Source organism: Scaptodrosophila lebanonensis, unplaced genomic scaffold (assembly GCF_003285725.1).
Source record: "Scaptodrosophila lebanonensis strain 11010-0011.00,11010-0021.00 unplaced genomic scaffold, SlebRS2 tig00000155-arrow-arrow-pilon, whole genome shotgun sequence".
Taxonomy (NCBI): domain Eukaryota; kingdom Metazoa; phylum Arthropoda; class Insecta; order Diptera; family Drosophilidae; genus Scaptodrosophila; species Scaptodrosophila lebanonensis.
The window spans coordinates 317,385-342,602 of NW_022060594.1; the positions used below are offsets into that span (position 1 = coordinate 317,385).

The window sequence follows — 25,218 nt, forward strand, 5'->3', positions numbered from 1 at the left end:
TCTCTCTGTGGCTGTGGTACGATGTGGTGAGCAATAATTTGCATTACGAGTGCGCGCGCAACGTGGCGTATACGCGATATATAATTCGATTAGCTCTCCATACCGCAAGTCTTTTGTAATACGTATACAAGCTGACATCTGCACACGGCTCTCATGTGATGTGAAGGCCGTCAGTTTAAAGATGGAAGCAGTAGTTCGAGCATTGACCGCAAACTATAACTATTCCTGACAAATTACTGATCCATTGTACAGGCTTTGTTATTCATTTGTTGCCCACTTTTATCTCAGAAGTTCTAGAAATGGAGAAACATTCTAGAAACACTCATTAACGAAGATTGTCTAATTTATTCTGAAATATCATACCACTCTACTCGTATTGACAAAACTACTTACATTCAATGGTTGTTGAATCTCAGACTCAACACACCTTAAACTAAAACTGTGGGATTATCTGCTTCTCCATGCCCATTTGCAAATAAAATAGCACTGTATGCAAATAATTAGTTGTTCCATTCATATCTTGTTTCGTAAGTCAATTATGTCAATTATGTTATGTAATGATTTGAAACTTATCTTATTTTACTGCGAAAATAAGGTTAATCACAACCCATACCTTTTACGAATTTCGATCACCAATTTCGTGCTCTTTAAAATCTGTAAAAGGATGAACAAACACTCCCCTCACCAGCTTGTCAGTTTGAGCAGTAAAGAGTATCTTGTAGACAGTATTTATATATACTACTTGTATATGTGTATTAAAGATGAACAATTCATTCCTTTTTCATTTAAATTGCAATTATTTTTATGAAATTTGCAAACTTATAAATTTATAAGTACACGATATTTTGATGGATTTGTGTATTTTTTGTATACGGCAAATGAAAACTATTTAATGTTCCTACTATAAAGTATATATATGTACGTTAATTCAATTACAACCCCAAAAAAATGACAGTCATAGCCATGTAAATAGAATGGGCACGCAACTAATGCCCCTTGTCCGCTTTTTAAGGCAAATGCTGTTCAGTTCATTGCCGCAATCAGGATGAGCAGAGCAATACAAAAGCGCACTGAGCTGATGCTTGGCTGCGGAAACAGACAGCTCAGAATGGTGGCGAACAGCTCCGAAATGTAGCGAGGAAGGTCCGATAGACGGCGAACCGTACGATAAAAGAAGACGTAGCGCACCATGCCCATCTCCTTCTTCAAGGCAGCAATCTCCTTCTGCAGGGCCCGTTCGTTTTCTCTGGACCGCATCAGTTCGGTATGTTCCCTATTGAGAAACAGAGAGAGTAAGAGGGAGAAAGAGAGAGAGAACGAAATACAGTGAGTAGAAGAGCTTTTCTCCCTTATTCCATTAAAAAACAAAAATTCCTACGGCAGATATATGATTCGGACGAAAAATTAGAACTTGGTGAGGCATTATAAAGACCAGCTTTGAGTACGACATCGTATCGCATAGACTGATTTTCTCGCCGATCGTTCTCATGTCAGGGACAAAAAAAGAAGTGGGCTATATATGATTGGCAATAAACTTGATCTGCATATGGATATGAGCAATCGATATGCCAAGATTGGTATCTCCAACTATTTTGACACAATAGTTCTCGATGTTCATACAGACGGACAAATCAATTTTCTCACCGATCGTTCTTATGGCAGGGACAAAAAAAGAAGTGGGCGACATAAGATTGGTAATAAACTTGATCTGCATATGGATATGAGCAATCGATATGCCAAGTTTGGTATCTCCAACTATTTTGACACAACAGTTCTCGATGTTCATACAGACGGACAAATCAATGTGTGTTGTCTATCTAGAAAAAACAACAGCCACGACGCCCTTTGTCTGTTATACATATTTAGACCAATATATATAGTATAGATTCTATGTTTGAATGCCGAGCATAAAAACTCAAAAGAGACACTCTTCACACCGCTTACAGCTCCAATTCAGCAACTTCTTCCTCAAAGTCTTTAAGCAGCTCATAGGCCGAGTCCAATTGCTCCTGTTTGCGCGTCAACTCCACCGTCATTTTATCGTTCTGCGTTTGAAAGCGATCCTTGAGTGTGAGCAGCTAGAAAATTGTGAATTAGTAATCACTATCCTCCATCATCCATTAAAGAGCACTACTAATGGTGGCTCACCTCATCTTCCAGTTCTGTGTTGATTATCTCCAAGTTTTGTGCATTACGCTGCTCTTGAGCCAGTTCGCTAGATGTTTGCCGGTATTTGGCCAACTCCCTGAACAACTCGGTCTTACAAGATTGCAGGAGCTCTGAAAAATTGTCACATTCCTGCGTCTTTTCCTGAAGCTTTGCTTGCAGATCCTTTTCGTAGGCGCGCAGTTGCATTAACTGCTCCTCTATGATCCGACACGTTTTCGAGGTGACCCGGACCCGGCCGACTGCTCGGACGAGCTGCACGCGCAGGTTCTCGCCGCGTCGATGCTCCATGCAGATCAATTGGTTGCGCTTGAAGAGCTCGTTCTGGGTCTTGAAGGCCTGATTTTTTGTGTTCGATTGAGAAATGGATGCATTGCGTTATTATCCTTGTACTTACCAGCTCCTGATATCTGCGCACCAGGGCGTGCAGATCGAATACTTCGCTGCGCCTTCGTCGCCATAGCTTGGTCAGCATGAGATTGAAAAATTTTGCTGCTTTGAAGCGTGTCTGGTCATCGAGCTCGGGCTGGGGCAGCTGGTCCTCCTCTAGCTCAGAAACATGACCAATCACCTTGTCCTCGGCGCTCGGCTCCTCGATCAGTGTGCCAAAGAAGTAATGCGGACTTCGAGCTAAGCTCGAGCGGCCCGTTTGCTTGTTGGGCACCAGTTGCTCAAAGATGCGTTGCAGCTCGGACATGCCCTGCTCCAAGGGACTCTCCATGCTGCTATCCTCGTGCAAGATAGCTGGCAACTGATGTCCAGCTTCCAGCAGGCTGACCAATTGCTCATCTGTTTCGTCGTGCGCATCGAAGTCCTCCTCATCTAGCAGCTTGCTGGGTATTTCCATTGAAGGTACGGCCATGTCGACGTAATGTTCTTAAAATGAAACGAAATGTAAAGCTTTCAGTAAAAGCGCGAATCGACGTTCTGCCCACCTACTGGGAAAATATAAAAACCGAAATAATACACTTCAAAATGTTGGGTAACAACGAAAAATATAAATGTCCGGAAAATGTGCGTCCTAATACTATTGAAGAAATTTTTAAACTGAGAGAACGTTAAGTTGTTGAGTGACAACTCCGATACGGACGAGTGAAATTTCCTGGCATGCTGTGTTAAGGTTCTCGCAGCTACGACTTCCGTGAGTGGGAAGCTCGAAAAAGCTTTACCACTAAGAACGGGAACCTGGAAAGCTGTACTTAAAGCGATACTTATTCAACAGAAGAGACAGGGTCTACATAATTTTATAGAGGTAGTCGCAGGGCTAGTTTGTTGACCACCACCCTTCGATATTTACTCACCAGGCGAGATATGTCTAGATCGACTAGAAGAAGTCATCATAGAGTCCGCCAATATTCTTCCTACGTACATAAACTAGTATACTATAATATATGAATAACCCTTAAGGCTAGTTTGTTAATCCTCAACTTCTAGACTAACGCGCCAGAAAAGATATTTGTAGATCGACTAAAAGAAGTCATCATGGAGCCCCCAATAGTCTTCCCAGGTACATATAAGTATCATATATGAAGAACCTGCAAGTCTAGTTTATTGACCAGCTTCTTTCTAACCAGAATAGATATTTCTAGATCGACTAAAAGAAGTCATCATAGAGCCCAGCAATATTCTCCCTAGATATATATACGCAGCAGACATACTATATATAGACTTTGGCAGATAGATATAATTGTATAAAGAACCTTTAAGTCATACAAATCCCGAACGAGTCTGCTCTGTGGAATCTTCCAACACTCCTCCTAGGTAGATTATATACGGATACGCATGGAACATGATGTCTCTGTGCACCTCCTTGCCCCATCGCGGGCTCTGAGTGTGATGGAGTGTGTTATCCTGTTTTTTTTTCGCAGAGTATTGAACTGATTGTGTTAGAGTTGGCTTGACAAAAGGAAGCGCCATACGCGAACGAGGAATACAAAATATCAAAAGAGAAAATTACATTATTGACTTACCGACATTGTTGTTGCTGTTGTTGTTGTTGTTCTTGCCCCATGCGCGAGTGTGCCGCACGCCATTTTGACAATTTGAGCGTTTTACAAACAAACTGTTCGTGGGGCCATGGGGCCGGAAAGGGAATGGAATCTGTTCGGTGACAGTTGATGTCTGGGTTGCCACGGCATCGGCCGTTGTTGCCACAATCGCTGCTGATTTTTTGAAATTTTTTTTTTTTTTTTTGCAAGGCTGTCCTTCCATGTTAGGGAGGGGGGATGCTGTTTGTCAGACATGTTATGCAATTACCTACAAATGAAGGTTACAAGTAGCGGAAAATTTTCATATTGTTACTCCAGTTAGTCAAAATGCTGGAGTTGATGAGGTGTGCGGAGTATATGGTTTCACATTTTCCTGAGGCTAGAGAAGATGTGCTATATCGATGAAGGAACTGTGTGTAAACAACGATATAGACAGTGCCGATAATTTTATGTAGCTAAGAAGATAAAAGGGTGGTGAATGTCAGCCTCTATATTTTCCAGAATTTTGAACAAAGTAATCCAAATTCATTGGGCATACTCTGAAAACTTGTATTACAGGGTTTAGGAAATGTAGGCTTTTTGGGGAATTCTATTCTATTCTATAGGGCGTTAAGCTGAACGCACTTATGATCACACTTATCGTAAAACTAAAACTCCTACAAAGAGCATATAGTTAGCAAATATTGCAACGCTTTATTATGCAAAATAAATTAAGAAAAAAGAACATCGGGCTACGACGTCTGATAAAAAAAAAAAAACCAGACCAGACAGTAGTTGGGAAATTACTGATGTTAATGGAGTTTTTAAAATTTAGGGCTTAGATAACGAGGACACCCAATTAAGAACAATATATAAGATCACACACTAATGACTGGAAATTATATAGTTAACGTTTCTCTCCATTTCCTTCAACTAAAAAATATTCAATTGCATTCGGGCAATGGCAATTTTGCAAAACACTTATCACATCAAACGCAACATGAGAAGAACCTTTCAGTCTCTCTGTAGATGGATATGCATTACGTGTTACGCCGGAGTGCTGGGAAGAAATCATAGAATATCGAATCAGACAAACAGGAAAACACACAAACACACAAACACTTGCGAGCCGAGCAGGCCCCCCGCACAGCATCATGGCACTGACAATATTATTAAAGCTGTCGTTGCGTTAAAAGCCAAAAGGTTGAGTTGACATGTTAGCTGGATATCGAGAATGGTGGGTGTTGATTTCTCGTTTCTTGTTTTCCGGCGCGGCACCACGTGCAGATGTCTATATTGTGGGGAGCTATGTGCGAGGGAGGGGCTTGATGTGAGCTAGAAATGCAATCAGGGTCCATGGAGAGCGCCTCGAAGATGGCTCTATTTCAAGTGGAATATCCTTTTTGCTTTGGTTGATGCTGCAATTAAAGAGCAAGCCATAATGTATCTGTCAAGGCGTAAGAAGTTGTATACCCTGCAGCCAAACGGTATACAACAAAACCTATCAGCTATCTCAGCTTTAGTTTTGTGAAAGCCAAGCCTATCGGTCAATTCAAATTAACAAAAGATGAGTGCAAATATTAAAATCCAAACGTAAACGTTCAGACTCGTTCAATTTTCTTCTGATATTTGAGGGCGGGGGGTTCAAAATGAAAGGATAAATTAAAAAGTTTATGGAAATCAAAGCTTCTGGCTGCCTTCTATTCTCACAAAACAAAAGCAGTTAAAACTGTTGGGTCAATATTTGGCAAAGCTTCTTCTGCCCTAACTACTTATTACAATATGTACGAGTATAAATCTGCCAACACACTCCGAGCTCGAGTCGCGCGCGTTCTTTCATTAAAAGTTTTGCTCTGTTTCCAAGACGACAACAACAACTGCTGCTGAAGGTGGTGCGAAAAAAGGACGCGCACCTTCTCGGACTCCAGTTGCTTGATGCACAATTTGCTCAAAATTTCTGCTCAACAATTGTTGGCATATTTATGGAAGACTGGGTACTTTACACAGCCTATATCCCTTATACCTCGTCACCCCGCAGTCTCAATCACCTACTTGTATGGGTAGAACGCGTAGCTGAAGACATGCTTCAAGACTTTTTCCACGCAGTAGTGCACTGCGAGAAAATAAGACAAGACCAAATTAAATACAAACTTTATTTACTTTACCTAACGGTGCCCTTTTTTGTTGGAGCTAAATAAAGCCTCTTTAACGACTTAAGTAAGATCAACATTTGCAATAAAAAGAGAATTCTTCAAAGCAAAAAACCAAACAAATAAACAACTGCCAAGTGCCAGGTGTAAGTATCTGTCCGAAAACGAAAAAAAATCGTATTAATAAGTGGCGTTGAACAAGGGGCAAACTTTTTCGTACTACTATATATTTTCTCAGTTTTGATTAACTTTTAACTTTAACTGAAATTCAGAATAAAACGCGTTTTATTTCACTGGAAAATATCAACTTTGTTGTAATATATTACTTTTTAATGTGCGGAAGAGTTTGGAGTTCCTAGCTATTTAATTGTTTAGCTTTGAAGGATTTTGTTTGCGAACTTCCTCGTATCTGTTGACAAATTGAAATTCATAACTAAAAGTAAAATTATAATTAAACCATACTTATATTTTCTCTTTTTTAAATAACTTTTCATAGGAATTCAGAATAAAAATGATACTTCATTTAATGAATTTCTGTACTCAAATAAAACGCGTTTTATTTCACTGGAAAATATCAACTTTGTTGTAATATATTACTTTTTAATATGCGGAAGAGTTTTGTGTTCCTGGATATTTTTTGTTTAGCTTTGAAGGATTTTGTTTGCGAACTTCCTCGTATCTGTTGACAAATTGAAATTCATAACTAAAAGTAAAATTATAATTAAACCATACTTATATTTTCTCTTTTTTAAATAACTTTTCATAGGAATTCAGAATAAAAATGATACTTCATTTAATGAATTTCTGTACACAAATAAAACGCGTTTTATTTCACTGGAAAATATCAACTTTGTTGTAATATATTACTTTTTAATATGCGGAAGAGTTTTGTGTTCCTGGATATTTTTTGTTTAGCTTTGAAGGATTTTGTTTGCGAACTTCCTCGTATCTGTTGACAAATTGAAATTCATAACTAAAAGTAAAATTATAATTAAACCATACTTATATTTTCTCTTTTTTAAATAACTTTTCATAGGAATTCAGAATAAAAATGATACTTCATTTAATGAATTTCTGTACTCAAATAAAACGCGTTTTATTTCACTGGAAAATATCAACTTTGTTGTAATATATTACTTTTTAATATGCGGAAGAGTTTTGTGTTCCTGGATATTTTTTGTTTAGCTTTGAAGGATTTTGTTTGCGAACTTCCTCGTATCTGTTGACAAATTGAAATTCATAACTAAAAGTAAAATTATAATTAAACCATACTTATATTTTCTCTTTTTTAAATAACTTTTCATAGGAATTCAGAATAAAAATGATACTTCATTTAATGAATTTCTGTACTCAAATAAAACGCGTTTTATTTCACTGGAAAATATCAACTTTGTTGTAATATATTACTTTTTAATATGCGGAAGAGTTTTGTGTTCCTGGATATTTTTTGTTTAGCTTTGAAGGATTTTGTTTGCGAACTTCCTCGTATCTGTTGACAAATTGAAATTCATAACTAAAAGTAAAATTATAATTAAACCATACTTATATTTTCTCTTTTTTAAATAACTTTTCATAGGAATTCAGAATAAAAATGATACTTCATTTAATGAATTTCTGTACTCAAATAAAACGCGTTTTATTTCACTGGAAAATATCAACTTTGTTGTAATATATTACTTTTTAATATGCGGAAGAGTTTTGTGTTCCTGGATATTTTTTGTTTAGCTTTGAAGGATTTTGTTTGCGAACTTCCTCGTATCTGTTGACAAATTGAAATTCATAGCTAAAAGTAAAATTATAATTAAACCATAAACTCTGTGCCGCGTGGTGCTCAACAATTTTACTTTGAGTTCGTTTTAGTTTTTGAGTGTATGGGTATGAGTGGCTGTGTGTGTGTGTGTGTCTGTGTCTGTGTCTGCGTGGGTGTGTGTTTGGTTTGCATTTTGATTAACTTTTGCGCGGTGCTTTTCAACTTACGGCTTTGCCCGCTCCTCTGCACCCAGCTCCTCCCCACAGGAGTACATACTATTAGCCTCGGCAACTTGTCGCACCTGCTTGCGATTCCTTGCTTGGTCCTTCGGCCGTCGCGGCGCCTTCGATCCCTTGGCGTTGCGATGCGTCGTCGCGGTCGTCAGCGCCCCAACTTGCTGCTCATTTGCCGCACTTTTATTTGCTTAGTCATGCCTGCTGCTGCCACTTGAGCTCGCTCTTTGTGTATTTTATTTTATTTGCATTTGTTTATAAATTATTTAAAAAGAGGTTAATGTGCATGTCAGACAAACAGCAAACAGACAGAGAGTGGAAAACGGACGGCGTCAAAGGATCTAAGCTGCGCCGTACTATCCAGCAGTAGCAGCAACTGAAGCAGAAAACATAACAGAACCAAATCAAATACACCCAGTAGGACTAAAGAACTCCCACACTTGCTGCTCGCCCCTTTGTAAGCCTACAAGTGTGTACGCCATGAAATCGTTGCTTCTTCAATCTGTACTTTGCTAGTGACCCCAAGCCCCAAAGTTACATTCCGTCAGAAAGATAATGTTCGTGTGAAAGGCTGAAGGATGAGAGAATGATGAAGCTAAATGTGCTCTAGGCATGCAACCTACTGTTCCTACTGGGCAGCACATTCATACTCAAACAAAGAGAAACTGCAGCAACAGCATCAGCAGCAGCAGCAAAGGCAAAGGCAAAGAAATTGAAATTTAGTTCATTAGGCACAGCGATGAGGCAATTCTTGTATATACTCGTATACTCGCATGAATAAATACAGTGGAATCTCATTAACTTGGAGAGACGCTCAAACACTCTGTTGCTTCCAATTGCAGACTCTATACTTCAGATAGCCTTTTTTATTTCAGTTATATCTCCTCTTGTTCATTGTTTAATTATTTTCCTCTGTTCTTGACCAGCTTTACTTAACTTGGCATTTGAGTTTTAAATTGGAAGTGAAATGCGAATTTATTAGAAAGGAACGCAGATATCGCTTCTAAAACATGCAATTCTTGGAGCAATTCAGATGAATTACTTCTGCGGAATTGTGTGTGACAAAAAATAGTTGACTCATCGATATAATTTCACATATGTATATGGAAAAATTATAAAACTGTTTAATGGTTGAATGCAGAAAAAATGAAAAATGCTGAAATAATAAGCGAAGATCGATTTAGAATCAGAGAAATTAGTCCCTAGACAATGCCACTCATTATATTCGAAGGCCTTACAGCCAGCGCTATACCGACTAAGAAAGTTAAGTTTTGTTAACTTCTCTATCTCTTATAATAATATCCGAATTTTCAAACCAACTTTTCGGAGGAAAGGCCATTTAGTGATTCGGCTTGAAGAGTTCTTTAGTCTGATCTGGATTCCAACAGACACTTCGAGACCCAATAACTCGACTGGTTTTATTATGCACACTTCACCTATTGGGGAACGTGAACAGACTTGCTCAGATAATGCTTCTTTCGGATTAAAAATGTTGATCTCAAGTTGTCTGAAGAATTTAGTGAAGAAACCAACAACTTATACTTTAGTTCGCAGCCAAAATTGCAAGAGTAGCTTGAATTTAATGGGAATAGGTTTCATTCAGAAATGCAGTGCTGGTCGTAAAAATATGTACATTTTGTGTGGTCGGCATTATCGAGAGTGTAGTGTAGGTGCGTGTGTGTGTGTTGGTGTGTGTTCAAATATGAATACGTTTATGCATGCATGAATGTATGTGTTTAAATGAAAACTGGCAACAATTTGAGTGCAACGGGAGCCGCAAGCATAAGCTGAAGCTGAAGCCTGAGCCCGAGCCCAAGCCTGAGCCTGTCCATGCTGTCGACCTTCATACACACACACACACACACACACACACACACACACGCACACCGACACAACACTTACATGCATACAGATACACAGAACGCTGTCGGCTGTTCGACACAGCAGTCTCGTTTGCTTTTTGTTTTTGAAGCTGCCCCTTCAGCGCCCTCTGCCAGCCCTCTGTCCGCCCACTGCTCTGCTCTTTTTAACATTCACATTTTATTTCCACAACATAACATTGTTTGATTTGAAAATTAAGGGCGTGCTGCTCGAGCAGCTTCGCACACAGCAAAGCCAAGAAAAAAGTACAAAAGAGAGAGAGAGAGAGAGAAGAAAAACGCAAAAAAAAGAAAACAAAACAAAAATAACGTGTATACAAAACTGTGGCAAAATGTTGTTGGAATTGGCAGGCAGAGGAACAGGCTGAGGCTCAGCCTGGCACTGGCACTGGCACAAGCATAGGAATTGGCACACGGAAAGTTCATTGCACTTAAGGCGTTTCAACATTTTGGGAGACTTGTGTGGCACAAAAAACTGCATTAAAATATTAAAATATTGCCTTTACTTTGGCGCTGTCAGATGCCTAAGTATTTGCGTTTTTCATATCATTTCATTTGCAAATGCAAACAAATAAAATCTTTCGCTAAAACAATTATCTTCATCTCTCTTACAGTTTCGTGCACGTTTCGTTTACGGAGTTAATCAGCTTGAGGTAAGTTTCCGCACTTGGTTGTATGCCAATGAATCCCTTTTAGTTCGCCTAAGCCGCATCGAATTTTCATAGAAGTGCTTGTACAAAATCTATGTATTATTGCACAATTAATTAATTAATGTAATTAATATATGAATAATAAGCGAATTTGTGGCTGCCCCCAAACACCAAGTTGGCTTACGCCAGATCCTATATAGTATATGGGTTATTGTTGAGTTTACGATAGATTTTATGATAGATGATGTGTTTATACGAGACAGCAACTTTATAGACATTATAAAACTAATTTAAAGTTCTGTCAATATTTTTAATATACATTTATTTAAGCGTAATAAGAAGTGGTTTGTTAGCAGCATCTTTCTCTTCTGATCATGAACATAATCGTACAGCTACGATGGGATTAGGAACTTGAATAAATATATAGTAAAATAATCCTTATCTATTATTAACGTCCATTAGCCTCGCTATCCGTTAGCTTTACTTTTGCTAAGGCCTTATAGAATAAATTATTTAAGTTCAATTGAACAACATTATTATTGAATGAACATGCTTATTTATACAAAATTGTAACATAAGATCTACGCTTATTTTAAATTTTCTTTTTCTGCAGTTCCCTTTAATTAACAGTACATACTCGTATCTCCTTCTCTTTTTTCTGTGTGGACTGTAATTTCTATTTCCTTTGACTTGCATACTAATTGACACCAGATGCTTACAATATTTTATGTTATGTCTTGGGTTTCAGCAACCCTCTCTTTTTTCTTGCACTCACATGTGCGTGCACTATTATTTTTGTCCATGTTTTATCAATTTGTCTCTAGTTTCAAAAAGGCAGTTGCATTCATTTTACTTTTTCTTTCTTAACAATACATTTTTCATTTTCATTTTTCATTTACTTTTCAACAAGAAAATACTTTTCGAAATTCGATACACTCGTAAAAGATGTATTTAGGAACACTTTAAGAATAAACTAATATTTATTTTCCTCATACAATAACTTTTAACTTATAATACTTATTAATATTTTTATTCTCTCGACTATGAACTTGACTTTGAAACCAATATTAATTAAAAAATTCCATCGCAACAGATTTCTGCGGCGAACGAATAAATAGTTGGCTGCATAGTGAAAACCATTCGCTTATTACTTAATAGATTAACGTTAGGTATGTGCGGTTAAGGTCGCTCCACTAACTTGTTTGTACACCCACACACTAATATTCCTATTCGCATATTTGTATCAGTATTTATGGATATGCAATATATTTCATGCTGATTTACTTCGAATAGAACAAAAAAGCCACACACACACAGCTACACGCATACAAGCCCCACAATAAACGCTTAGATACACAGGAAGCAGTGTGTGGGTGTGTGTGTGACTGGATGGGTGTGTGGGTACAGTTTAAAGGTTTTCTCTCGCTTCGCTGTCGAGCAGCACGCCTCAATGTATGCAACACACTTGTGGCTCATGTTGTATTAATATAATCACTTTGGGGATTTTGTGGCCTACAACCTACAGCAGCAGCAGCAGCAGCAGCAGTAGTGTACAGTAGTAGTGGTAGCAGCGGAAGAAGAAGAAGAAGCAGCAGCAGCAATAAGAGCAACAACAATGCGCTTCAGCAAACACCACTGACATGTTAAATAGATATTAAACTATGCCTGGCATTTGGCCAGGAATGAACAGTAGTTCGCTTGTTTGCTGCTGTGAGTCGCGCCGCCATTGCTCCCAGTCCCTTGTTGGCTGCCTGGCTGTTTGGCTCGGTTTTGAGTTCGGACTCGGATTCGGATACGGATTCGGGTTGTTGCCTTGGTCTGGTCTGTTTTGGCCGTCGCTGGCCATGATTATGACAGTTACATGTCGTATTTTGAATATTTCATGTATACTCGACTCTGATGGTGTCTGCTATGCCCTATAAGTGTTTCTGTGTGTGTGTTTGTGTGTGTGTGTGTGTGCGTTAAGCATTGGTCTTGTCTGCACAGCCGTTGCGCTGCCTTAAAGTTGCCTGCCCCCCAACCTACCCATTGTTTTTATCACCTTTTTTTGTGTGTTGTTGTTGTTGCTGTTGTTGTTCTTTTCTCCCGTCTTGTCATATTCTTTGTGAAACACAAAATTTCTCACTGCGCTTTAGTTTATTCGGCTTTGGCTTTGGCTTTTATGTGTGCGTCCGTCGTTTGTTTGGCAGCCCAAAAATAACACGGTCGTCATAAAAAAAGTGTAGCATACATTTGTGCGTCCGCTTATATAACACGCAGTGGCGTGCCTTCTGCCTTGACTTTTACACGCATGGCAGCATGCGAGACTATTTAAGTGTGCCTGTGCATGCGCCTGCCTGTGTGTGTGTGTGTGTGTGTGTGTGTGTGTGTGTGCGTGGCGTGTGTGTGTATAGCGCTACGTGCACACACATTAAACGGCCACCTAATGTCAGCATCATTAGCCGCATGTCGCACACTTGAAAGCGCTTCACATCGACGTCTACCCCTACGCCTATCCCCACCCCTACCTCTACCCACAGCTGCTGCTCTCTCTTTCACCTTTACCTCTCGTTCTCACTCTTGCCTGCTATCTGTTTCGCCTTTTCTCGCTGTCTCCTCTCCATGCACTCTCGTCCCTTGCCCAACCACATTCGGCTGCAGTTAATTTCAAGTTTGCTTTCACGCTTATTTCCTTTTTAATCTGCTGCTGGGTGAAAAAAAAGGAAATAAAAATGTGTAAATGTTGCGCTGCCTAATGGCTGTCAAGGCTAAGAGCCAGCCGTCCCCCTCACTCCAGTTGAACTGCCCACCTGCCAGTCCGGAGAGCGCATTCAGTGCGTTTGTTTTTCAGCCTGCCCTGCCCTCAGCCCTGGCATTTCGCGCCAGATGCGTGGTCTGGACTCGTGTGTGCTCTTAACGGCTTAGCAACTGCAGCCGCCATAGATGGAAGGCGTTTAGTGCCAGACCAATTGCCGACTGCCGAGATATAATATACTATATATGACTATATCTGGAGTCTTCTTCAATAGCATGCTGAATTGTCATAATCTTTTGCGTTTTAAGTTAGAATCAAAAGAGTGATGGAATTAAAAGCAGACTTCATTCTTTTTATTTATTTATTTATTACTGTTATAAGCTACATCAACAAACATGGACTGTCGATACAGATTACAATACTTGTAAATAATACTGATTAAAAAACGTTATAATTTTCACTAGAAGATAAAAAATAATGTCTTATAATGCCTCCGACTAGATGGGGGGAATTTTATTAGTCATTTCGCCAGCTCTGCCAAACTAAAACGAATAGTAAGCTAAGGAAAACACTTAATTCCAATTAAGACCTAATTAGTTTATTTAAAATATTATATTGTTACAAACTAAAATGAAAGTCTTCACAAATTATTTGGCATTTCTGGTCAGCCAATTCAGCATCTGCAGTTCCCCATTATTATTATTTGATGCTTTTATAAAAACTGTGGATTAATCTAATTCGATTTGGCTCGACAGTCGAATTAAGAAACTAAATTAATGGTAAAAGGCGAAACCTTTTTTCATTTAAAATCTCCAACCACACAATGCATGGCCGGTTTTTAATTAAGTTTCGTAGACCTCTGTGTTGAATTTGCGTAATTAATGATTAATCGGCATTTTTTGTGTGCAAGTGTCTGTGTGTGTGTGTGTGTGTTTATTTTTGATGTTCACAATAGTGGCTGATTAAAGTTTAACTTAGTATAAGCTGTTAGGCATTTATTCGGCCGTTCATAAAGACCCTATTTAAAATGTGAAATGTACAATCTTCATCGGAATAATGGGATGGGTGTTCGCCCTCGTCCGAATTGTGGAGAGCAACTTGGTTGCCCTCGCACTCCCTTTGCCACAAACTTGTTTCACAAACTTACATCCCATTTCTATTTGGTGATTATTCATCCAGCCGTTAAGTTTCCTTCGCATAGAGAAACTTTTAAAGTTGTGACCATAAATTTAATCCTTGGCCATGTCGTCCTGGCCAACATACGGCGCACCATCTGTTGCCTTTATTGCTGCTGTGAGTGACGTGCGTGGTGCACAAACACACATACACACACACACACACACACATACACACACACACTCACAACTAATGCGCTTGCAGCGTGTTTCTTTTGAATTACCCCTACAATAAAATCTTGCTCGCAGCTCAGTTGTTTTAAGCTTTCAGTTTAATTCATTCATGCATTGTTTGTAGTACCTTGAGCCTAAGGAAGCTTCACATATCCCGCGCCTTACAGCATACTAATATGTACATAGGTATTTATATATAGTTGTATTTATAGGTGAAGAGGTGTTTCTTTCTTTTTCTCATGATTAAATTGTTCAACCAGTTAAGATTTATTAACAACAACAGACTACTTAAAACATTTTGAGAGACACCCACTCTACCGAGATGCCAATTTTCATTTCTTATTAATTTTTTTTTCTCTTCCTCTTACTTCATCTGTTATTCTTACCATTTCTGATTATGTGCGCTCAATACAGCTTCTTTCTGCTTTCTCTTCTTCAGTCTTTTGAAATTCAGCTTCTTCTCTTTTTCTTTGTTTTCCAGAAGATCTCATATAGAATCTGCTTCTTTTTGCTTTGCTCTTCTATTCTTCAGTCTTTTACAATTCAGCTTCTTCTTTTTTGCTTCGTTTTTCAGAAGGTCTCATATAGAATCAGTATCTCTCTTTTTGTCTCTTCCAAAATTCAGCTTCTTTCTTATCCTTGTTTTTTGCTCCCCAGAGGACTTCAAATTCTTTCTGCTTTGCTCTTCTCTTCATCAGTCTTCCGAAATTCAGCTTCTTATCTCTCGCTTTTTGCTCTTCACAGGACTTCAAATAGGACCAGCTTCTTTCTGCTTTGCTGTTCTCTTCTTCAGTCTTTTAAAATTCAGCTTCTTTTGCTTTGATCTCCAGAAGATCTCATATGGAATCGTTGGTACTAAGTGGCGCCATAAACTTACATGAATCTCGCTCTCATTCAATAGTATTTAAGATCCTTTTATTCAGATCTTCCATTGATGGAAGTGTGCTAATGGGTCCCAGAAAATTGAGGCCACTTGAGGCATCTGTGGCTTATCTCAGACAGGCATAACTCTCCGCTTCTGGATAGGCGGCTTGTAGGGCTTGCTTCAGAAAGTGTGGAGTAGAGTCAATATAATTTCTTAAACGTTTCCTATTACACCCGATTTTGAAAAAATGCCCTTGAAGCAGGGATCTTGTCTTTAAGTAAATAAACAATCAAATAAAACTGTGCGGGTGCGGAAATTTCTCCAAGTGTTGTAAATGACTGTGACGCTATATTTTAGGTAGATTGGCAAGAGGCTGATTGCATGCGTTCATTTAGAGAAGATGATGACGATGCTATATCTACTTGTATACAAGTATATATGTACTGCCTACTTACAAGTTATCCTGCTGTGTGTGAGGGCACACACTCTTGCCGTCTTTAGGCGTCGTCATTGTATTTTTAGCACTTGTTTCTGCGTTTTTCTTTTCTCCTTTCTTCCTTTCTTTCTTTCTTTATTTGTATTTCTTGTTGTTGCTGGTTGTCTCGCTCTCTTGCTGTTGCTGGCTCAATGTGATGCCAATTAAAGACAAGCACGTTAAAGTTGTCTTATCGCCGCTTGTACGGGTACATCAATGTCAACAGCCTCGTCAACGTCTTTGCCATCGCCATCGCCATCGTCACAGCCATCGCTATAGCCATCGGTATAGCCATCGTTATAGCCATCGCTATAGCCATCGTCTTCATACAAACTCAATTAGAAACGTATCAAGTCCAATTAAATCATATCGCATTGATGCGCATTGCCAATGTCCAATAGACCGTGTACATGAAAATAAGGGTGCATAGGGAAAGGGGAGAGGGGAAAGGGCGGAGGGCAGAGAAGGTGTGCATGTGTGTCCATATAGATGTCTATGCTTGTGCCTATCGTAAATGTGTATCACATTATTTACACGTTTCGCCCAAGTTAATTGCTTTGGCCTGTTGGCTGGCTAGCTGTCAGCCAGCAACAGCAACAGCAGCAGCAAAGACCTAGTCAAAGGTGAGGCAGACGCAAAGACAGGGGCTGAGGTAGGCCTGATGAAGAAACGAGGCAAAGGATGACCGACACAACAAGAGCACGTCACTCATACGCAGTGTTGGTAGCCCTTTGCCGCTGCTTCTGCCCAAGCCCAGGGCCCAGGGCCCAGAAACGATTGCTGCTGCAGCGGCAACCAAGCAACCAAGGCTCTTTGTCTACGCACACACACACACACACACACACACACCAATATATTGTGAAACTCACACATATGTAGATATACATATATGTACATATGTGTGAGTGTAGGCAGAAGTGTTTAGGTGGGTTTCTGTGTACCATGACGCCCTCATTTGTTTGCCGTTTATAGGCTGTGTTGCACGCCTTCGTGTCGCACAAGCAACAACAACAAAAGCCACAACACACAAAAAGGACGAGTCTGCCTTGACTAGTTGAGAATATGAGGCTCGGACACGCTGAAAATGTGCGCAATTAATTATTTGTCATTGGTTGAATGCCATGAATGTGTACATACGAGTACATGTGTGTGTGTGCGTCTGTGTGTGAGGGTTTTTGTGAGAGAAACAAAGTCTCTCTGTGAATATGGCTGTGTGCGGTTGTGTGTGTGTTTATGTAAATAGATTCTAAGCAACATCGGCTCATGTTAAGCAAAATAAACTTTTGCTTAAGCGCCCAACAAACAAGATACAAAATAGCTCGGATAGATGTATCGCATTCAATTCAACGTTTGTCTTTGATAAACCATCCCACTTGAGTATAAAGATTGAGAGCCCCAAATTAAATGTTGCAAGCCCAATTAGTTGGGTGCTTAGTGGAAATACTACGTACTTCAACATCGTTGGACTCAAGCGATTATATTAATGACATAAATGGAATGAGCTCACACTTAATGCCATGTTTTTATCTCTATTTTATAAGTACTATTTATCCGAGGGCTAATTTCTATAAGCACACCTAGATAAGTCAACAATATATTTAACATACATATATTCGAGATAATGACGCCATCATTCCCATCAATCAACACAACTAGGTGACGCAGCATCCACATTCCACAAATCATGGAAATATAGTATGTGAACAAAAAAATTTGCTCAAAAATTTACAAAAGAGGATGAACAAGTAAAACTGATTTTCCCACTGATTTGACACAATTCTTGTAAAACCTTGCTCAATCTTAATCTCCCTAAGACATATACATATGTATAAATATAAAAATTAAATTAAATTTTGAAAAGTCTGTAGAGATTACAAAAATGTCTAATAACGAATCCGATTCGGTTTTAATTTGCCAAACGGTCAGCTATGCCCCGATTCGCAGCACAGAGCCGTCAGAGACTTTAGTAGACCTAACAAAAAATAAATGGAGATGAAGAAATGGCAATAAAAAATAAAGAATTAAAATTAACTTAAAATAATAATAAATTAACACTAAATAGCTGCAAACAGTCAAATTTTTTAACTAATAAGTGTATTGTTTTATTTCTCCCCAATCTTTGAGTAATGTTTTGAACTTTTTCATTTACTTGTATGTTGGGCTTGTTTTTGTTAGTTAATTCTTGTGACCATTTTATTATTATTACAAGTATAATATTATATTATTATTTTTTTTATTTCAATTTACAAACATTGCTGGTTTTCTAACGCTCAAAAAAACAGAAAGCACATTCAAATTCTGGACAATGTTTTAAACAAAACATAACGATAATATTGTTGCATAATGTATTGTTCTCTTTTAAACCTTTTCTCGCCTACATCACCAGTATTTTTATAACTTACTAAGATCTGTTTAGGTTCCACAATCCCTTTGGCATTGTTCCTCATCTTCTGGATGTTGCCTAGAGCTTCATAAAACTACCCTTTTACTACAAAAATATTGTGTAGTAACAAATTTAAAGATCTGGGGAAAAACCGAAAAAAACTAGTATAGCGAGGCATTTTATTTTTGGTCCAACCATCATCCCCATTGGCCCAAAATGTTACGTAGCAGCAAACGGAAGTTCGTTGTCCTGTCTACAGCGACAGTAACATCGGCAACAACAGCAACATACTATAGAAATAATACTCAACAAATAAGAAAAATGAAAATGAAAATAAAAACAAAACGCAATTCGAGATAGGCACAAAATATGTATGTATATATAGTATAGTACATACTTGTATATATATATATATATGAGACGCGGCATGAAATATTCAAACACACTACAGTTTTTGCTGCTGCTGTTGTTGGTATTGTTGTTTTTGGCGCATCTCATGGCGCTGAAAATCATTTCCGGGCCGCCCATTAACTTTTAGCACGTCTTGAATTTGATTATACGAGTATTTATTTAAAAATTGTTCCTTCTGCTCCAGAACCAAACCGAACTGAACCGAACCGAACAGAACAGAACGAAACAACAAGCGGTAAGAGAAACAATCATCAGTTGCTAGGCACCCCTCTCTATCCCTCTATCCCTCTATCACACTATACCTCTGTCCTCCCTCGTCATCGCCGTCTGTGTGCTGTAACAAATGGGCGGTTCAGAGTCGTTGGGTGTGTAAGCAAGAAGTGGCGGAGGGGGCGGCGGAGTGGGGGAGGCTGCAAAGGTGGCGACCAATGTATTTTGATTTGCAATTAAATTAAAATCACGCAATTCTCACAGCAGGCGGCCAACAATACTAACAATTGAAGCAGCAGTTGTTCCAGCGATTAACAAAAGGAAAGAAAATTACGCATACGCCGCATTGTGCGTAACCTTTTCGTTTGCGCAAACGACTTAATTAAGTTGCCTGGAAAACTAGTGGCGTTCGAGAGGAGGTGTAGTTTAAGAGTTACATTGATAGCCGAAAACCTTGGAAAATTCCGAGTCTCTGTTGAATTAATGGTTCAATTAGAATACCATTTTGGAGCAGGGATGTTGTTTGGCAAATAGATTAATGACACAGTTGTGTAACATTTTGAAAATATGTAATGCTTTTAGATTGCTTAGAATAGTGTATCCTTTAATTCACATTCACATAATTACTTTATTTCCTAAAACTCTAAGCTTTTAAACAAAACTTCAATTCTCATTATCTAGACTCCTGCTGCGTTTTCCTTGCACCCGTTTTTCTGATATATCTATTTTTACAGCCAAAGAACCTTTACTTAGATACTAGCTATCATACAATGTCTTAACAATTATTTAATTCTCAGTGACGTGTCTTTAAATACTTGATAGAATAACATAATTATATGTGTTATATATATTAAAGAGGGTCTTTTATTTTTCACAGTTATTTGTTCATTCTTAAAGGTTTGATCTTGCAATTTGTTTAATAAATGAAATAAAAATGATAAATATAAGAAAAACCCTTGAATTATGATGAAAGCAATATAGTTGTCATTAGAAGTGGAATTTATATTTTCTAAGGCACTTTATGTCTCGTTCGTAGGGAATCTTTATTAATAAGAGGTTTATTTTTTTAAAAAAAAAGGCCTACAAAATGACTTTGCCTGAGATGGTGTTTTATTTATTGTTTTGTGTGAGAATATAGTTGAAATTAATAGATCGTATTAACAAACTAATGAGGATGTGTGACGCACACGAGTCGACAGCAGCATGCCTTCTTTTCATTTTTTATTTATATTCATATTGGTTCTTATTCCAATAGTTCCTAATGGGCACTCTTAAATTTAATTTAAAGTGATCTTTATTTCGTTTATCGAAAACCTATGCCTTTCTAAGTATTTCAATAAGCATTGGTACACCTATTCTGTTTCCTCAATTAAATCGAAGAGAGTTGTATTTTTGAGCTAAACATTGAGTATCTAAATGCTTTTTCCATTTCTAGTTTCCATTTCACGCTTTTGCTTAAGAAAATGCAAGTCTGATTAAAAAATCTCCAAGTTATATTTTATTTTATTTATTCATTTGAATTGAATACTCTGCAATGCACGTGATAGTCATTCTCCGGCACCAAACAATTAAATCGAGGAGAGTTATATTTTTAAGCTAAACAGTGAGTATCTAAATGTTTTTTCCATTTCTAGTTTCACTCTTTTGCTTAAGAAAATGTCTGATTACAAAATTCCAAGTTTTATTTTATTTGATTTGTTCATTTGATAAAAATTGAATACTCTGCAATGCACGTGGGATATTCACTCTCCGGCACCAAAAAATTGGTGAAAAATTCCAAACAATTTTGTATTTTGGATATTTATCAAAAAGCCTCATTCTCTCCTGCTCTCTCTCTCTCTATCTTCTAGCTAATGGTGTTGATGTAGTAGAGTCGCTTAACAATAAGACAAACAACAACAATAACAGTTTTGTTGTGTTTTTTGTTTTCCTATTCTTGATACCTAAGCACACTCTATTTCCCTCCACTCCGCTCCGCCCTGCCCCCGGGCCGCAACGCTTCTGCCATTGTCGTATAGCACTGTTCATCTAATTAACGCACATTAATATTTCAACAATAATGACCTCGGCGCTATTGTTTGCTGTTGCTGCTGTTAGTGCTGGTGTTGTTGTTGTTGTTGTTGTTGGCAGCGTCCCGCACGCCTAAAAAGCTGTTAAATAAATATTTGCCATAAAATATAGATACAGTTCTAGCTGTTGTTGTTGTTGTTATTATTATTGTTATTGTGGCGGCGGCTTCCTTTTTTGCCGCCGTTGCTGTTACCGTTGCCTTTTGCCGCTTCATGTATTAATAAACCTCAAATGCGCATTCTTTAGCGTTTATTGTTTATAAACAAATAATGGGCAGCTAATAAATAAATCAATTTAATTTTTCCTACTAAAAATGTGCAAATCCCAAAAAGGCATTCGAGCGCAAATAATCATAGTCCATTGAAGGCGCGAAAGGGATTGTGAATGGGGAATGTGGAGTGGCTAGTTGCTAGGGTGCAGGGTGTAGGGTGCAGAGTGTAGGGTGCAGGGGCGACGAAAATAAATTTCAGTTTAAGCAACTGTTGCAAAACAAATTGTCTAGCAAGGAACACACACAAACACACACACACACACAAACACACACACACACACAGTCAGCAAGCGAATTAATCAAAGCAACAAAATAATATTTGCGAAAATAAATCATTATGTAATTATACATATACAGATCGGTACACATACTTATATATACTTATGTGTGTGTGTGTGTGTGGCAAAAAGAAAACTAACAAACTAAAGAAAATGCGCGCACGTGTAACTGAAAATGTGTTTACGATTGCGCTTTTGACGTTGCGTGGGCGGCAACTGTTGGCAACAGGAGTGAAGGGAGCGGGCCAGGGGGAGGTGGAGGGTTGGGTGCTTTATGGACGACTCTGGGACGCTCGCCTGATGCTCGTATGCGATTCAAATGACAGCTATAAATAGAGCGACAAGGCAAATATGTAGCTTACGAATGACGAATGGCGAATCGCGAACGGTGGGCAATTGCAAGTACGAGTAGAATATAAAGAACAATTCAAGTGACAGACAAATGGATAAGACAGAGAGACAGATGAGACAGATAGGCAAATAATAAAATAGCAACAAATGGGCACATTAAAGTTATTGTCAAATGCCAAATGCCACCAGCATGCTAGGTGTCTTCCAAACTAAACGAAATGTCTTCCCCATTCAGTTCTATACAATGTTTTCTTTTGTTACTTTATTTGTTTATTTCCTTTAAATTTCCATTCAAATATATTCCTGTGGAATTATCACAGCAGAAGTCCATTCTATGCTGCTAGCAAAATGCAAAATGCATTCAACAACAAATGCATTTTTTCCAACAACATAAAAGCCACATGGTACCAAATCAGGCGAATACGTGTAGTGTGATTGATGATACAAATTTTATTTATAGCCCACACATTCAGAGAAAATGTACTTCATAGAAAAAGCTAGAGTTGAAAGCCAAGCTCAGGAAATCAATACAGTTCGAACAGCAAGGATTGACAGTCCAGGCAGTGAGAAATACTCTGCATTTGGTCGACACAACAAAAAGTTTCTTATTTACTTTGAATGAATTTTTCATTTAAATAATCTTATTTAAAAAAAAAAACAAAGATTTTTAATAAATTAGATGTGACACATGCCCTTTTCAGAGGGCTCTTTACAAATCAAAATGCTTTCAATAGGGCCGGGAATAACTTTAAATATGCGTTTAAGCAGCAGTGTCAGCACAATATTCCATAAACTTGGAATTAATCTTATTTCATTGAAATATTTTTGTCTTTGTGTTGCTTTATTTGAATTCCCTTTCTTTAAATTCACACTTTGGGCGAACTTTGGTGAAATCATGCATAGTTTTGTTGCAAGTTGCACTGATTAAGGATTTTAGTTGGCCAAAATATGTAATACACTACAATTTTGTTCTTTTTATTACGTTTTTACCACTAATTAATTGTGGTGTGTAAAAGAAAAAAGAAAACTGAACATTGAAGCATATTTTGTAATCGATATGCTCCCTGAATGTCCCAAATTTTGGAATAAATGCAAATATACTTTTCTTACTCGAGCCGTTCTGTTTACTTGTAGTAGTTATGGCATATTTAATAAAATACAGTCATAACTCAAAAAAAGATTATTTTTTTATATCTATCGCGGCATATTCTCTTCTAATTCAAAGAGTATTTAGGTTATGAAGTTGAAATTTTCACACAATATAAATCAGCATGCTATAGACATTTCAGCATTTTTAACTTGAAAAGTGATGTCAAAGTGTTAAATGAGCGTTATGTACACAAACAAGCCTTTGATTACACACCATGGCGTATACGCAATGCACTTTTCAGCACTCCTCAGCCCGTCTGTCTGTCTCTCTGTATAGTATGTGATGTTTGCGTTGTATTTCTCAGTTTCTGTTCAAAGTTTGCATAAAACAGCATTTGAGTTGTCCAACAACAACTTGAAATGTGGAAAGTTTGAATGCAAGTGCTGTCAACGTTTTACGTTCACCCTTCGTCGGTCATTTGAGATTGAGGAAGAGATTGGGAAGAAGTCGTTGTCCAAATATTGTTTTTATTACTTTTTTCCGAAACGTAATTTTGCTCGTATTTTGACATACAATAATAACAGTCCAGGGATGACAAGCGGACACTTTCAATTTGTTTGACACTGTTATGGATACCAAAACTTTATTTATTGATTCTTCGCACTTCATTTGCTCGATGGTTGCTCTCTCCTGCCCCCTACTGCCCAGCTCGATGTTGTTTTCTTGATTCTTTCACACACGCTGCTGCCTTCTAGAACTCATTTTCTCACACACACACTCGTACATACACTGCAGCTTTTTGCCTGCTTCGTGTTCTGTTCAAGTCCTTTTGTTTCAATCACAGGCTCTCAGTCTCCTAACTCGTTTTCCATTTTCGTTCGGATGAACTCTTGCTTTCACATTTGGGGGTTTTTCTTTTTTAACCGACGAACTTAAGTTTCACTTACGCTGTTTTCTTCAACTCTTCGTGCTTTACTTCCCTCACAAATCAACTTCGGATCACACTTCATCTATTACTTACGTACTCCTGCTCCTCCATTAACAGATTGCTGGTCCTGCTCTCCGTGTTGGAATATTCTCTCTCACTTGAGTCCGTTTGGGTCTCGTCCTGGCTTTCAAACTGAAAAATTTAGAAGAAGCAATCAATTATTCCCTTACATCTTCTTCTCTCTGTTCCTTACTTCATTTGGCTTAGTTCGCCGTTCTTCTAGTTCAGTGTCCGGTTCTGTTGGCCACCTGGACGTCATGTCCCCGACTTGTTCCTGCGAGCTCTCCTTCAAGTCCCTTATATAATCTAAATCGCTGTGCATTTTCGCCATTCCCTCCTGCAATTCAGCTAACATGCGTCTGTTTTCGCGTGCAAAACGCCGTATGGCCTGCATTCGCACCCGATGCTCGACGAGCGCGGCTCCGGCTCTGTCGACCACCTCCTCCATTAGCTCTGGATTGTACATCAGCTCGGTGCGCTGCGCTGGCGGAATCTTCAGCAGCAAGTGACGCAACATATCGTCGAGAGCCTCGGTCGGCAGCTGGCTAGGGTCGAAGGTCGGGTGAGACTTGGACATGTTGAAGCGAACGATTGTTGTTTATGCTGTTGTTTGATACGATTTGGAATTTTTCAGTTCGAAAAATGAACGTGTTTTTGTACTGTGTCCCTGTACTATAAATCAATGTCGGATCTATTTTCCAAAAGGGTTCCTAGTGTATTTGACATAAAAAAGAATACTTACTTGTAGTTTTTTACAATTACGAAACAGGACAAAAAAAAAAAAACAAAATCTTCCAATAACAACACTTTTGTATTTCCCAACCATCTGTTTAAGTAGAAATTGTTTGTTAAGCCATTTATCATTAGCCAGGCAGCTGCTGAGTCTTTAAAAGAAGACGTTAGGGAAATCAATCTAGACATCTGATCGTCTCTCTGTCCATCTGGAT

The 25,218-nt window shown here is 38.3% G+C and overlaps 3 protein-coding genes across 6 annotated transcripts in view; 1 reads left to right on the top strand and 2 right to left on the bottom strand.

Moving 5' to 3' along the window:
• LOC115629464 (1-phosphatidylinositol 4,5-bisphosphate phosphodiesterase) overlaps positions 1-25,218 on the top strand; it is an 80,306-nt gene that overhangs the window by 10,964 nt on the left and 44,124 nt on the right. For all 3 annotated transcript variants that reach the window (XM_030525934.1, XM_030525932.1, XM_030525933.1), the window contains exon 2: positions 10,761-10,799. The gene's annotated coding sequence lies outside the window, so the exon portion shown is untranslated. The remainder of the gene's footprint in view (positions 1-10,760; positions 10,800-25,218) is intronic.
• On the bottom strand, positions 778-3,184 carry LOC115629466. 2 transcript variants are annotated; one of them, XM_030525935.1, is made up of 5 exons: positions 3,102-3,184; positions 2,564-3,042; positions 2,149-2,505; positions 1,945-2,078; positions 778-1,273 (listed from the first exon to the last, which is right to left on the bottom strand). In XM_030525935.1, exons 2-5 carry the CDS (start codon positions 3,026-3,028, stop codon positions 1,024-1,026), a joined length of 1,206 nt encoding a protein of 401 aa, XP_030381795.1. In that variant the 5' UTR covers positions 3,029-3,042; positions 3,102-3,184; the 3' UTR covers positions 778-1,023. The 2 variants fall into 2 exon arrangements, with proteins under 2 accessions (XP_030381795.1, XP_030381796.1); XM_030525936.1 differs by having other exon boundaries at positions 3,106-3,179.
• LOC115629467 lies at positions 23,791-24,902 on the bottom strand. Its single transcript, XM_030525937.1, has 2 exons — positions 24,465-24,902; positions 23,791-24,403 (listed from the first exon to the last, which is right to left on the bottom strand). The coding sequence occupies exons 1-2, from the start codon at positions 24,846-24,848 to the stop codon at positions 24,290-24,292; spliced, it is 498 nt and encodes a 165-aa protein (XP_030381797.1). The 5' UTR covers positions 24,849-24,902; the 3' UTR covers positions 23,791-24,289.